This window comes from Theobroma cacao, chromosome 1 (genome assembly GCF_053813885.1).
Source record: "Theobroma cacao isolate CCN51 chromosome 1, ASM5381388v1, whole genome shotgun sequence".
Taxonomy (NCBI): Eukaryota; Viridiplantae; Streptophyta; class Magnoliopsida; order Malvales; family Malvaceae; genus Theobroma; species Theobroma cacao.
Genome location: NC_142639.1, coordinates 4,005,885 through 4,016,763, shown reverse-complemented (window position 1 = coordinate 4,016,763; position 10,879 = coordinate 4,005,885). Strand labels below are relative to the sequence as shown.

At 36.6% G+C, this 10,879-nt stretch overlaps 2 protein-coding genes and 1 pseudogene across 2 annotated transcripts; 2 read left to right on the top strand and 1 right to left on the bottom strand.

Annotated features, from left to right (window-relative positions):
• The first annotated feature begins 612 nt into the window (after nucleotides 1-612).
• On the top strand, nucleotides 613-3,248 carry LOC18611369 (tubulin alpha-3 chain-like). The gene is made up of 4 exons (XM_018129971.2): nucleotides 613-850; nucleotides 1,583-1,817; nucleotides 1,902-2,272; nucleotides 2,357-3,248. The coding sequence occupies exons 1-4, from the start codon at nucleotides 758-760 to the stop codon at nucleotides 3,011-3,013; spliced, it is 1,356 nt and encodes a 451-aa protein (XP_017985460.1). The 5' UTR covers nucleotides 613-757; the 3' UTR covers nucleotides 3,014-3,248.
• A 513-nt stretch (nucleotides 3,249-3,761) lies between these two features.
• LOC18611368 (F-box/kelch-repeat protein At1g57790-like) lies at nucleotides 3,762-5,694 on the bottom strand. The gene is made up of 4 exons (XM_088809553.1): nucleotides 5,691-5,694; nucleotides 4,949-5,059; nucleotides 4,100-4,831; nucleotides 3,762-3,766 (listed from the first exon to the last, which is right to left on the bottom strand). The coding sequence occupies exons 1-4, from the start codon at nucleotides 5,692-5,694 to the stop codon at nucleotides 3,762-3,764; spliced, it is 852 nt and encodes a 283-aa protein (XP_088665679.1).
• Nucleotides 5,695-7,070: 1,376 nt separating this feature from the next.
• Nucleotides 7,071-9,341, top strand: LOC18611367 (tubulin alpha-3 chain-like; annotated as a pseudogene).
• Nucleotides 9,342-10,879: the final 1,538 nt, after the last annotated feature.

Below are 10,879 nucleotides of genomic sequence, written 5' to 3'. Positions count from 1 at the left end.
TTTCCTATTTGATCAAGCTAAAAGTTGATGCTTCTTTGATCGAAAGACTGCACCAAAAAGAAAGCATTGCAAGTCGCATAACTTGCATTCTGCTACAGTGATACTCTTATTAATTGGAGATGGCAGGTATCCGCTTGTGGATCACATCATGAATGCTTGGCTTACAACCCAAGGGTGTCTAAATTGTCAACCACATCACAGCAACATTTGCCCTGTTGATGTAATTGGCCTACTTTTTTCGGACCTTTTTTTAAAATTATTTTTTATATTTGTTTGCCTAAATTATAGATTTATTTTACTATTCCTTTATACAAGAGGGGGAAAGTTACAAGTTTGTTATGTTAAGCATTTCTATTTGGTCAAAAAACCTCTAAAATCTATATGCTACTGCTACATAGATGAACCGACGTCGTTTCCTGCAAGAATTTTCAAATGGTGCCGTTATCGAATATCCCGCTAAAAAGGGACCATACCCGCAGTTAATCTTAAGGTGGTTAACCCTGGCCAATAAGAAATCTCCACTGGCAGGTCAATCTAACCACGGTAAAATCATCTCCATTTTGGCATTTTTACATCCTCGCCACCTATATAAACGGAACCAAGGAAATCAAATCCTCCATCGCATTTTCGCATTGCAGAAGCAAAAAATTTCCAAGGAAAGGCGTCTTAATAAACGTCGTTCTCTTTCTCGTTCATTATCGATACCATTTTCTTTCATTTCCTTTTCTCGGTTGATTTTTCTGTTTTCTCAGAGAAAATGAGGGAGTGCATTTCGATCCACATCGGCCAGGCCGGTATTCAGGTCGGCAATGCCTGCTGGGAACTTTACTGTCTTGAGCACGGCATTCAGGTGAATTTTCTATCTCTTTGCTTGATAATTTGTTGTGTAGATTGATAGTTTCAATTTTGAATTCATTTTGGTAAAATGCTAAAGTTTTAGGGCTAGATGCACATTTTTATGTTGGATTTTCATGCTTATCCGATATAATTGCCGATTATTGTTGATTCAGTATTGAATTTCGTTTGATTTATTCTTTTTTAGATTGATCTACAAAAATAATTATAGTTTATATCGCATTTCATGATTTGTGCTAATCTGTGAAATAACGTCGCATCATCAACTGAATGCAAATGAAAGGTTAATTAACATGCGATTTTCAATCCATTAATCTTTACGAGTTGGATCTTAAAGTTTATTTTATCCTATTTCATTTTCAAAAGATCTAGCATTTCCCTGAAAGAAATTGTTTCAATTACTAACAGTCTGGTTATGCATTTTTGGCTTTTCTCTTCTGGCAGATTTGCTTGTTGCTTTAATTTTTAAGCCACACTGTGATTTGTTTTTCGCTTATTGCCATGGTGTCGAATTTGGGTGATGAATTTGTCCTCTAAAACATTAGAACCAACCGCTTTAACACTTGCTATAATTGTTTTGTGGGTTTTGAAGAGCTAATCCTAACTGTACGATGATGAATTTATTGAAATAGTTTATGAGCTCGCCACTCCTTTGTTGGTTACAGACACTCTTGCTATTTTCCAGCTTCTATAAGATTTCTAAAACTTATATTTTGTCTTTGTATAGCCTGATGGCCAGATGCCAAGTGATACAACCGTTGGTGGAGGAGATGATGCTTTCAACACCTTCTTCAGTGAAACTGGTTCTGGAAAGCACGTCCCTCGTGCAGTGTTTGTAGATCTTGAGCCCACTGTCATTGATGAGGTTAGGACCGGAACATACCGCCAACTCTTCCACCCTGAACAGCTCATTAGTGGCAAGGAAGATGCAGCTAACAATTTTGCTCGTGGCCATTATACCAGTAATAATTCTTGTCCTCTTCATTTCTCTATTATTCTTGCTGCTTGAAATGTTGATTGCTTAAACTGGCTTCTTTTTATCTCAGTTGGGAAAGAGATTGTTGATCTTTGCTTGGACCGCATCCGCAAGCTTGCTGACAATTGTACTGGTCTACAAGGGTTCCTTGTTTTTAATGCTGTTGGTGGGGGTACTGGTTCAGGACTCGGTTCCCTTCTGCTGGAACGTCTCTCAGTGGACTATGGCAAGAAGTCCAAGCTTGGGTTCACTGTGTATCCCTCACCCCAGGTTTCAACCTCTGTTGTTGAGCCCTATAACAGTGTCCTCTCTACCCATTCCCTTCTGGAACATACAGATGTTGCTGTGTTACTTGATAATGAAGCCATATATGATATATGCAGGCGCTCTCTTGACATTGAGCGTCCTACTTACACCAACCTTAACCGCCTTGTTTCTCAGGTATATTTTGTTGTCTAGTCTGTTGAATATCTACTTTGTCTTATCATGTAATATGGACTAATCTTCTTTCGATTGATGATTTAGGTGATATCATCACTGACTGCCTCCTTGAGGTTCGATGGTGCCTTAAATGTGGATGTAACTGAATTTCAGACCAACCTTGTGCCATACCCCAGGATTCACTTCATGCTTTCTTCTTATGCTCCTGTCATCTCAGCTGAGAAGGCCTACCATGAGCAGCTGTCTGTCGCAGAGATCACCAACAGTACATTTGAGCCCTCATCGATGATGGCCAAGTGTGATCCTCGCCATGGCAAGTACATGGCTTGCTGCTTAATGTACAGAGGTGATGTGGTGCCTAAGGATGTCAATGCTGCTGTGGCGACCATCAAAACTAAGCGCACCATCCAATTTGTTGACTGGTGCCCAACTGGATTCAAGTGTGGCATTAACTACCAGCCTCCAACTGTTGTTCCGGGTGGTGATCTTGCTAAGGTGCAGAGAGCTGTGTGTATGATCTCCAACTCCACCAGTGTTGCAGAAGTATTCTCTCGTATTGACCACAAGTTTGACCTCATGTATGCAAAGAGGGCATTTGTGCACTGGTATGTTGGTGAGGGCATGGAGGAAGGTGAGTTCTCTGAAGCCCGTGAGGATCTTGCTGCCTTGGAGAAGGATTACGAGGAGGTTGGTGCTGAGTCTGCTGAGGGTGAAGATGGTGATGAGGGAGATGAGTACTAAGAATTGAATGTGTATTTCTGGTCCTTCAGTCTGCTTTTCTTGAGTGATGCCTGGTGTTACTATGCTTTCATAATAGTTGGACATGATTCTAGTTATCTTACTTGAGGTGCTGCTTTGCTTTGTTGAAGTAGCTTGACTTTGTTGCTGCACTAAAACTTTTATCAATGATATATGCTTGTGGCTTTGTGTTCTAAGATTTGCTTATTCATATGAAATGGCATCACTTTGAACAGTACACGTATTATGGCATTATGAAGTATGAGCCTTTAAATGGCTGTTTAATAAGTTTCAGAACAGGTTGATCGGTAGATATCTGTTTGTGTTTCCAATCTTAGTAGCTGAAATCTACTTTCTGTTTAAGTGGTTGTGTGATAATTTTGTATCATAAAAACAGAAAGGTTTGAGCTACATTTATCAGAGGCGTAAGGCTCCAATTTCAGAAAAAGTTCGAAGTCGGGTATGCAGTCCACAATAGCTGTTACTTTTCTGGACGGATTCACATTTGTCATCCAAGTATGCTGTTTCTCTGGATAAATTTATAACATTTATTTTATGAAAATAATGCTTCCGTCGCATTATTTGTTTTTCATACTTTCTTTGGAGTTTAAAACGTACATTTTGGTCTCATTCGAAGCATATCTAAACCTATTGATGGTTTGGAAATAGGAATTTTTATTTTTACTTCTACAATTGTGAGATCGACTTTACCCCTCCCAAGTCCCAAGTCCCAAGTCCCGACTGCTAAGTACTAATCTGAACCCAGAAAGTCCCCTATTCAAGAAAAATCAAAGCAATTTTTATTTTTATTTTTATTTGTATTTCTCACATGGTCAGCTTTCTTAACTATTAAATATCAAAGCAAGAAAAATCGTATTCCTAAACTATTTTAAAAATAGACTATCATTCTATATATTTTATTACATGTTAACGATGGTCTGTACCAAAAGCTATTATGAAGTTCCCTCATTCCATAAAAATTTTCACGAGAATAATTATTCAAGAAAGAATGGTATTTCTTGGTAGCAAGCGAGTAAAATGCGTATGAGCCATTTCTGTCAAAAAATGTTGGAGAAAAGATTTTGTTACCCGTTCCTCTCACAATAGCCCTTTCGGAACATGATGCACCATGACTAACGAATAGCATGTAGTCTCCTAAACGTTTTATTGGCTGGAACATCTTCTCCTCATCATCCCACTTACAGACATGAACACTTTTTGAATCCTCTGTAATCAAAACAGCCAACAAGTTATCTTCTTTTTCCAGCATAAAAGTTTGATGAGCTGCTGACTCTCGCTCAGGGAGGCGCATTTTATAAGTATCCCAACTTTGGTCAGGTTCATTAGGATTGAATTCTATTAAACACCCTTTCCTGTCCAAACAATAGAATAATCCCTTGTGAAAAACTGGAGAACAATCTTTTGTAAGAAATAGTCTGTCAAGTTCAATGAAATATACATTCCAACTATCTTCTCCGAGTTTATAAGTGAAGGAGGCGGCTATATCACTTACAGATGATAATCCAACTACCAAACAATCAGGAGAAGCCGGAGAAGAAGTGAATGACATCACCGATACCATATCTTCAGAACAATCGGGAAGGTCAATGCTCTGTTTTGTGGTAAGATCAAACAAAAATAATTGTCCATAACCCTTAGAAAGTAGCAACCAACCATATCCTGAGAATAAGATCGTAGCATTCGATACTTCTGGATTAATTCTGATCTCATAAGCATCATTATGCATGGGATGAAAGAATTTGCATCTCTCCATGTTATTTCCAGTATTACGGAACGAACACAGCCATGGAGGTGGAGAATCTGCATAATCAAAAGGTCAAGGAAGCGGTCTAGAAGCACTTGTGATCAATTGCCAAGTTCTACAAACAGCGCCAAAAATTGCCCTGTCGTCAGTGACAAGGTATGACGATGTTAAACCTAAAAGATCTTTTGGAATATTGCACCATGGTTCTTGCTGCCCTTCCTTGCTCTCTTGATCATTGCTCAACGATGTGGGAACACAGTTTTCCACTAGTCCAACAGCTTTTCCTATCAAAGACAAAGCACAATTTTATCTTCATCAGAAACACGTTAACTGGTTACAATCATAGATGATTGATTGCCATAGCAATAAGTATCCCAAAGCTTTCAAGCTTCATGATCATTGATTACTACAAACCAGGAATCGAAATTCATACCAAATACTAGTAGTTAATTGATCATTTAAGATATAGCTAGTGATAATAGCTTATTGTTAGAAGAAGATTACTATATCCTAATACCAACATCTCAGTTTTTGAGAAAAATAAAGAATGTAATTAAATTTTGAATCTTGATATATGATAATATTTTGTCACCGATTAATAAATAATTCAAAAAACAAGTTGAAAATAAAGATGTCAAAAACTTACAAAAAAATAATGATATTCTTGTTACAAAAAAAAATATTGTATTGCTATCTTATGAATCCTTAAATCTCTTAATTAAGGTAAGTATGTTTATATATCTAAATGGTTGACCGAGTCCTTTTTGTACTAGGATTATTATACTAATAGTTGTTGAATTGATTTACAATGTTAAAACCAACTAATAAGATAAGATGTTGACCTATAAAGATTACCATGTTAGGCAACACAACTTAAGGTCCACCAAAGTTCAATTATTTGTAAACTTCTCTTACCCATTCTTAAAAAGCAAGAAACCCAGAAAAAGAAAACAGATAGAATCAATCAAAACTCAAACCCCAATTTGTACATACTACAGTATTAAGAAGATGCTTGGCAATATGATGCAAGCTTGAAAGTTTTAATCTGACGGTGGGCAAATTTTTTGATAACACTAGTATATTTGTACAGCAAGATTAGTTACCAACCATGAGTTTCCAACTGCACTAATCTTCTAAAGCTTTTGAGCAGTACATAACTACATACTATGTCATAAATACCAATATAAACTTATCGCAAAGAATATAGGTTTTATTATATGATCTGTCCTTTAACACAAACATGATTACAAAGCAGGAATATGAATTCATACCAAATACAAGTAATTAATTGATCATATAAGACATAGTTAGTGATAATTTCTTACAAGAAGATTAATATATTGTAACACCAACATCTCAGTTTTTGAGAAAAATAAAGAAACATAATTGAATTTTAAGTCTTGATATACGACAGTGTTCTGTTACTCAATTAATAAATTATTAAGAAGAAGATGAAAACAAAGATGTCGAAAACTTACAGAAAACAATAGTGGCTTTCTTGCTGTAGAAGCTCTCGTGAATACTTAAATGTCTTAATTTAGGGTATGTATATTTATATATAGAAGTTATAGTCTCAGTCGTTTTGGTATTAGGATTATTATGCTAATAATTATAACAGTAATAATAATAAATAAAATAATTAATTTGTGTCTTAGAAATTGATTCAAAAATAGCTGCCCAAGTCCTCTTGTTATTTGGAGTTTGAGGTTATAGAACTATGACGTTTTAACTGCATAATGCCTAAAATATTTCTTAAATTATTCAAAAAATTTAAATAAATTTATTTTTTATTACATTCAATTAAATATGTTAAATAAGTGTTTATGATTAATAATTTACTAATTGTAATTAGATAAAATATCATTAGTTATTTTATATCTAATGACACTAACATACCACTAATGTGGAGAGTAAAAATATCTTATAACCATGTTATAATGTTACATTAGCATGTTACATTATCATCAATTATAATATATTAACATGTCACATTATTATTAATTATAATATGTTAGCATTCCTCATCAACCTTACATGACATAAAATGACAAATGACAAACGACATATAAACCAAGTCAATCATTAATTATAAAAGCTTATTTGATTTAAAATAAAAATATAAAAATTTATTTAGTTCAATATAAAAAAATAAAGATTTGATTGAACGTAAAAAAAGTTTAAAATTTTATTTAAAATTTTTAAAATAATTTAAAAACTTTTACAAATATTATACCTTTAATTTTCAAATTTTTATAACTAAATTGTAGACGCGGATAAATTACCAATAGAACGACTATGAAAATTGTCCCTCCCAAAGGGGGTCTTCGGTTGACAGTTGGCCTGCTTAATTTTGGACATTTGGCAAAAGAATTGTACATGTGGACAATATGACGCAAGCCTGAAAGTTTTAATCTGCGGTGGGCAAATTTTTTCATAACACTAGTATGCTTGTACAGCAAGATTAATTACCAAAGACCCGTTTTGTACTTCACTAATATAATATGTCATAAATACCGACATAAACATATCAGAAAGCATGCAGGTTTTATTATTGTGTGTGATCTGTCCTTCAACACAAAGAAGCTTCATGATTACAACCCAGGAATAGGAATTCATACCAATACTAGTAGTTAATTGATCATATAAGATATAGCTAGTGATAATATCTTATTCTTGGAAGAAGAATAATTTTTCGTAATACCAATGTCTCAGTGCTTAAAAAAAGCTAAAGAACATACCAATGTCTACAAGGGTTCCTTGTTTTTAATGCTGTTGGTGGAGGTACTGGTTCAGGACTTGGTTCCTTCTGCTGGAACGTCTCTCAGTGGACTATGGCAAGAAGTCCAAGATTGTGTTCACTGTGTATCCCTCACCACAGGTTTCAACCTCTTTCGTTGAGCCCTATAACAGTGTCCTATCTACCCATTCCCTTCTGGAACATACAGATGTTGCTGTGTTACTTGATAATGAAGGCATATATGATATATGCAGGCTCTCTCTTGACATTGAGCGTCCTACTTACACCAACCTTAACCGTCTAGTTTCTCAGGTATATTTTGTTGTCATGTCTGTTGAATATCTACTTTGTCTTATCAGGGAATATGGACTAATCTTCTTTGTCATAGTGTCCCAGATTAGTTGGGGCAAGCCTATATTGGCTTTGATTTCTTTGTTATTTTTTCTGGTATGATTGATGTCTGAAGGCTCGTCAAGATCTTTTCTAAGTTCTGCCAATCCTCCCTGCTGGGAATTCCTTTTGTTTTCAAGCAAGCCACTTGTGACCTTGCTTCCTGTAAGTCTCCATTTGGAGATTTTTTAGCAATAAAATCTCAGCCTTTCAAAAACAAAAAAATGTGGATGTGAGTGAATTTCAGACCAACCTTGTGTCATACCCCAGGATTCACTTCATGCTTTCTTCTTATGCTCCTGTCATCTCAGCTGAGAAGGCCTACCATGAGCAGCTGTCTGTTGCAGAGATCACCAACAGTGCATTTGAGCCATCATTGATGATGGCCAAGTGTGATCCTCGCCATGGCAAGTACATAGCTTGCTGCTTCGTATAGAGGTGATGTGCCTAAGGATGTTAATGCTGCTGTGGCCACCATCAAAACTAAGCGTACAATCCAATTTGTTGACTGGTGCCCAACTGGATTCAAGTGTGGCATTACCTACCTGCCTCCAACTGTTGTTCCGGATGGTGATCTTGCTAAGGTGCAGAGAGCTGTGTGTATGATCTCCAACTCCACCAGTTTTGCAGAGGTGTTCTCTTGTATTGACTACAAGTTTGACCTCATGTATGCAAAGAGGGCATTTGTGCACTGGTATGTTGGTGAACATGGCCATGATCTGCTCTGTGTGTTTCCATAACTGCTTGAGTGATTGGGCGTGCTTTTGACTGTTTACTGCTATGTTGCTGGTGCAGATCACTTTTTGCATGATAAGGCGGACAGCTTTTTGGGTTGTTTTGCTTGTGTATGGATTTGCAAGAAGGAGAAACATCCAAAATGGCCATGTTTCTCACTCTTGCTCTCCCTTCGCCCTTTCTGGCTGTTAAGGGTGGCTGTAACTTCTTTGAGTCTTGCTAATATCATATTTTGTAGTTGTATAGTATTTTGTTTTCAGCTGGCTTTTTTGTATGCCAAGCTTCAGGAAGGGCACCTGGACCAAGTCTCTCCTAGTCCCTTCCTTTTTGTGTACATAGGGGATTTCACTCTGCTTTATTGGAAATACTTTTAATCTTCAAAAAAAAATGTTGGTGAGGGCATAGAGGAAGGTGAGTTCTCCGAAGCCCGTGAGGATCTTGCTGCCTTGGAGAAGGATTATGAGGAGGTAGGTGCTGAGTCTGCCGAGGGTGAAGATGGTGATGAGGGAGATGAGTACTAAGAATTGAATGTGTGTTTCTGGTCCGTTAGTCTGATTTTCTTGAGTGATGTCTGGTGTTACTATCTTTCATAATAGGTGGACATGTATTCTAGTTATCTGACTTGAGGTCCTGCTTTGCTTTGTTGAAGTAGCTTGACTTTGTTGCTGCACTAAAAACTTTTATCAATGATATATGCTTGTGGCTTTGTGTTCCAAGATTTGCTTATTCATATAAAATGGCATCACTTTTAACAGTACACGTATTATGGTATTATGAAGTATGAACCCTGAAATGGTTGTTTAATAAGTTTCAGAACAGGTTGATTGGTAGATACCAGTTTGTGTTTCCAATCTAAACTGCTGAAATCTACTTTTTGTTAGGTGTTTGTGTGATAAATTTGTATCATGAAAACAGGAAGGTTTGAGCTACCTTTATCAGGGGGGTAAGGCTCCTATTTCAAATAAAGTTTAAAGTTGGGAATGCAGTCCACAATAGCTGTTACTTTTCTGGATGGATTCACATTTTTCATCCAAGTATGCTGTTTCTGTGGATAAGTTTATAAAATTTATTTTATGAAAGTAACGCTTCTGTTGTGTTATTTTTCATATGTTTTTTCCTTTTTTTTTTTTTTTGGAGTTTAAAGCTTACATTTTGATCTTATTCAAAGCATATCTAAAGCTATTGATGGTTTCGAAATTGGACTTTTTTTTTTAATATTACAATTGTGAGATCGACTTTACCCCTCCCAAGTCCCGAGTCCCGACTGCTAAGTACTAATCTGAACCCCGAAGGTCCCAGCGCCTGCCTGGGAACTCCCACGGGATGCCATCGCGAGCCGAAGCTCAATGCAATGGAATGTTTTAGAGCAGATGAAGGTTAATCTGTCACAGGGTTAAAACCCATTGAGCTCTGGATTTTGACAGAGGGAATGAGTGGGCCTTAAAGCGTTTCCTTGGCTCACATGGTCGGCTTTCTTTGCTTTCTTTTTCTTCTCCATTTTCCCTGGCGTTTTCTGTCTTTTTGTGTTTTTAAAAAACTAGTACTTTTACTAATTTTCTTCACCCTTCGTAGAGCACACGTGCAGGTACATAATTAGAGGAGGCATTGGGAAAAGGTATACTTGTTTGAGCTTCTGATCATATCTAAGCAAACATAATGCAGCTTTGACCAAAGTAAAATTTTGAGGGGGCGGTCTTCCACACAGCAAACGTTCCTTTCCATGCTCTTGCTCCCCTACTAGGACTAATATTTCCCTCCTCCACAATGATTATAAATCAAACCTTGGTACAACAATTTTGCTTGGTTCTGGTAGAAGTTGGCTACTTGCTCTGTCCATTGTGTATATAATTTTCATGAATTAGAAGCCAGTGGCTAACAAATTAAGCAAATTGGAAAAACAAGAAAGCAAGATATCAGCGCCCGAAGCAAGATATCAATGTAAGTTGCCTGTGTCTTCCCCTCATGGTTCCCATTGGCCCGCTGCAAGCGGAAGAGGAAAACTGCCTCCGCTTCTTAGTTTCCAAGGCATTTTGCTGAAACCGAAGCAATTTCAAAACTTTTACTACTTGCATGAGAAAATTTGCACTTAATCGCCAACAGAAAAATATCAAGCATTTGATCTAAAAATTTTTCATTTAATACTCTACCGCACGTGCTGGGCCATTTTCTGTCGCACTCCATAAATGAATAAAGTAAACTTATTATTGATGTTTTTGTTCAATGCACTAATTTCCTTACTTTT

Bases quoted from the DNA above. Each gene is read 5' to 3' on its own strand.
- LOC18611369 (XM_018129971.2), top strand. From the start codon at position 758: ATGAGGGAGTGCATTTCGATCCACATCGGCCAGGCCGGTATTCAGGTC. The intron at 851-1,582 runs GTGAATTTTCTA...GTCTTTGTATAG, and splicing joins GTCTTGAGCACGGCATTCAG to CCTGATGGCCAGATGCCAAG. The intron at 1,818-1,901 runs GTAATAATTCTT...TTTTTATCTCAG, and splicing joins TGCTCGTGGCCATTATACCA to TTGGGAAAGAGATTGTTGAT.
- LOC18611368 (XM_088809553.1), bottom strand. The intron at 4,832-4,948 runs GTTTAACATCGT...TTGATTATGCAG, and splicing joins TATTCCAAAAGATCTTTTAG to ATTCTCCACCTCCATGGCTG.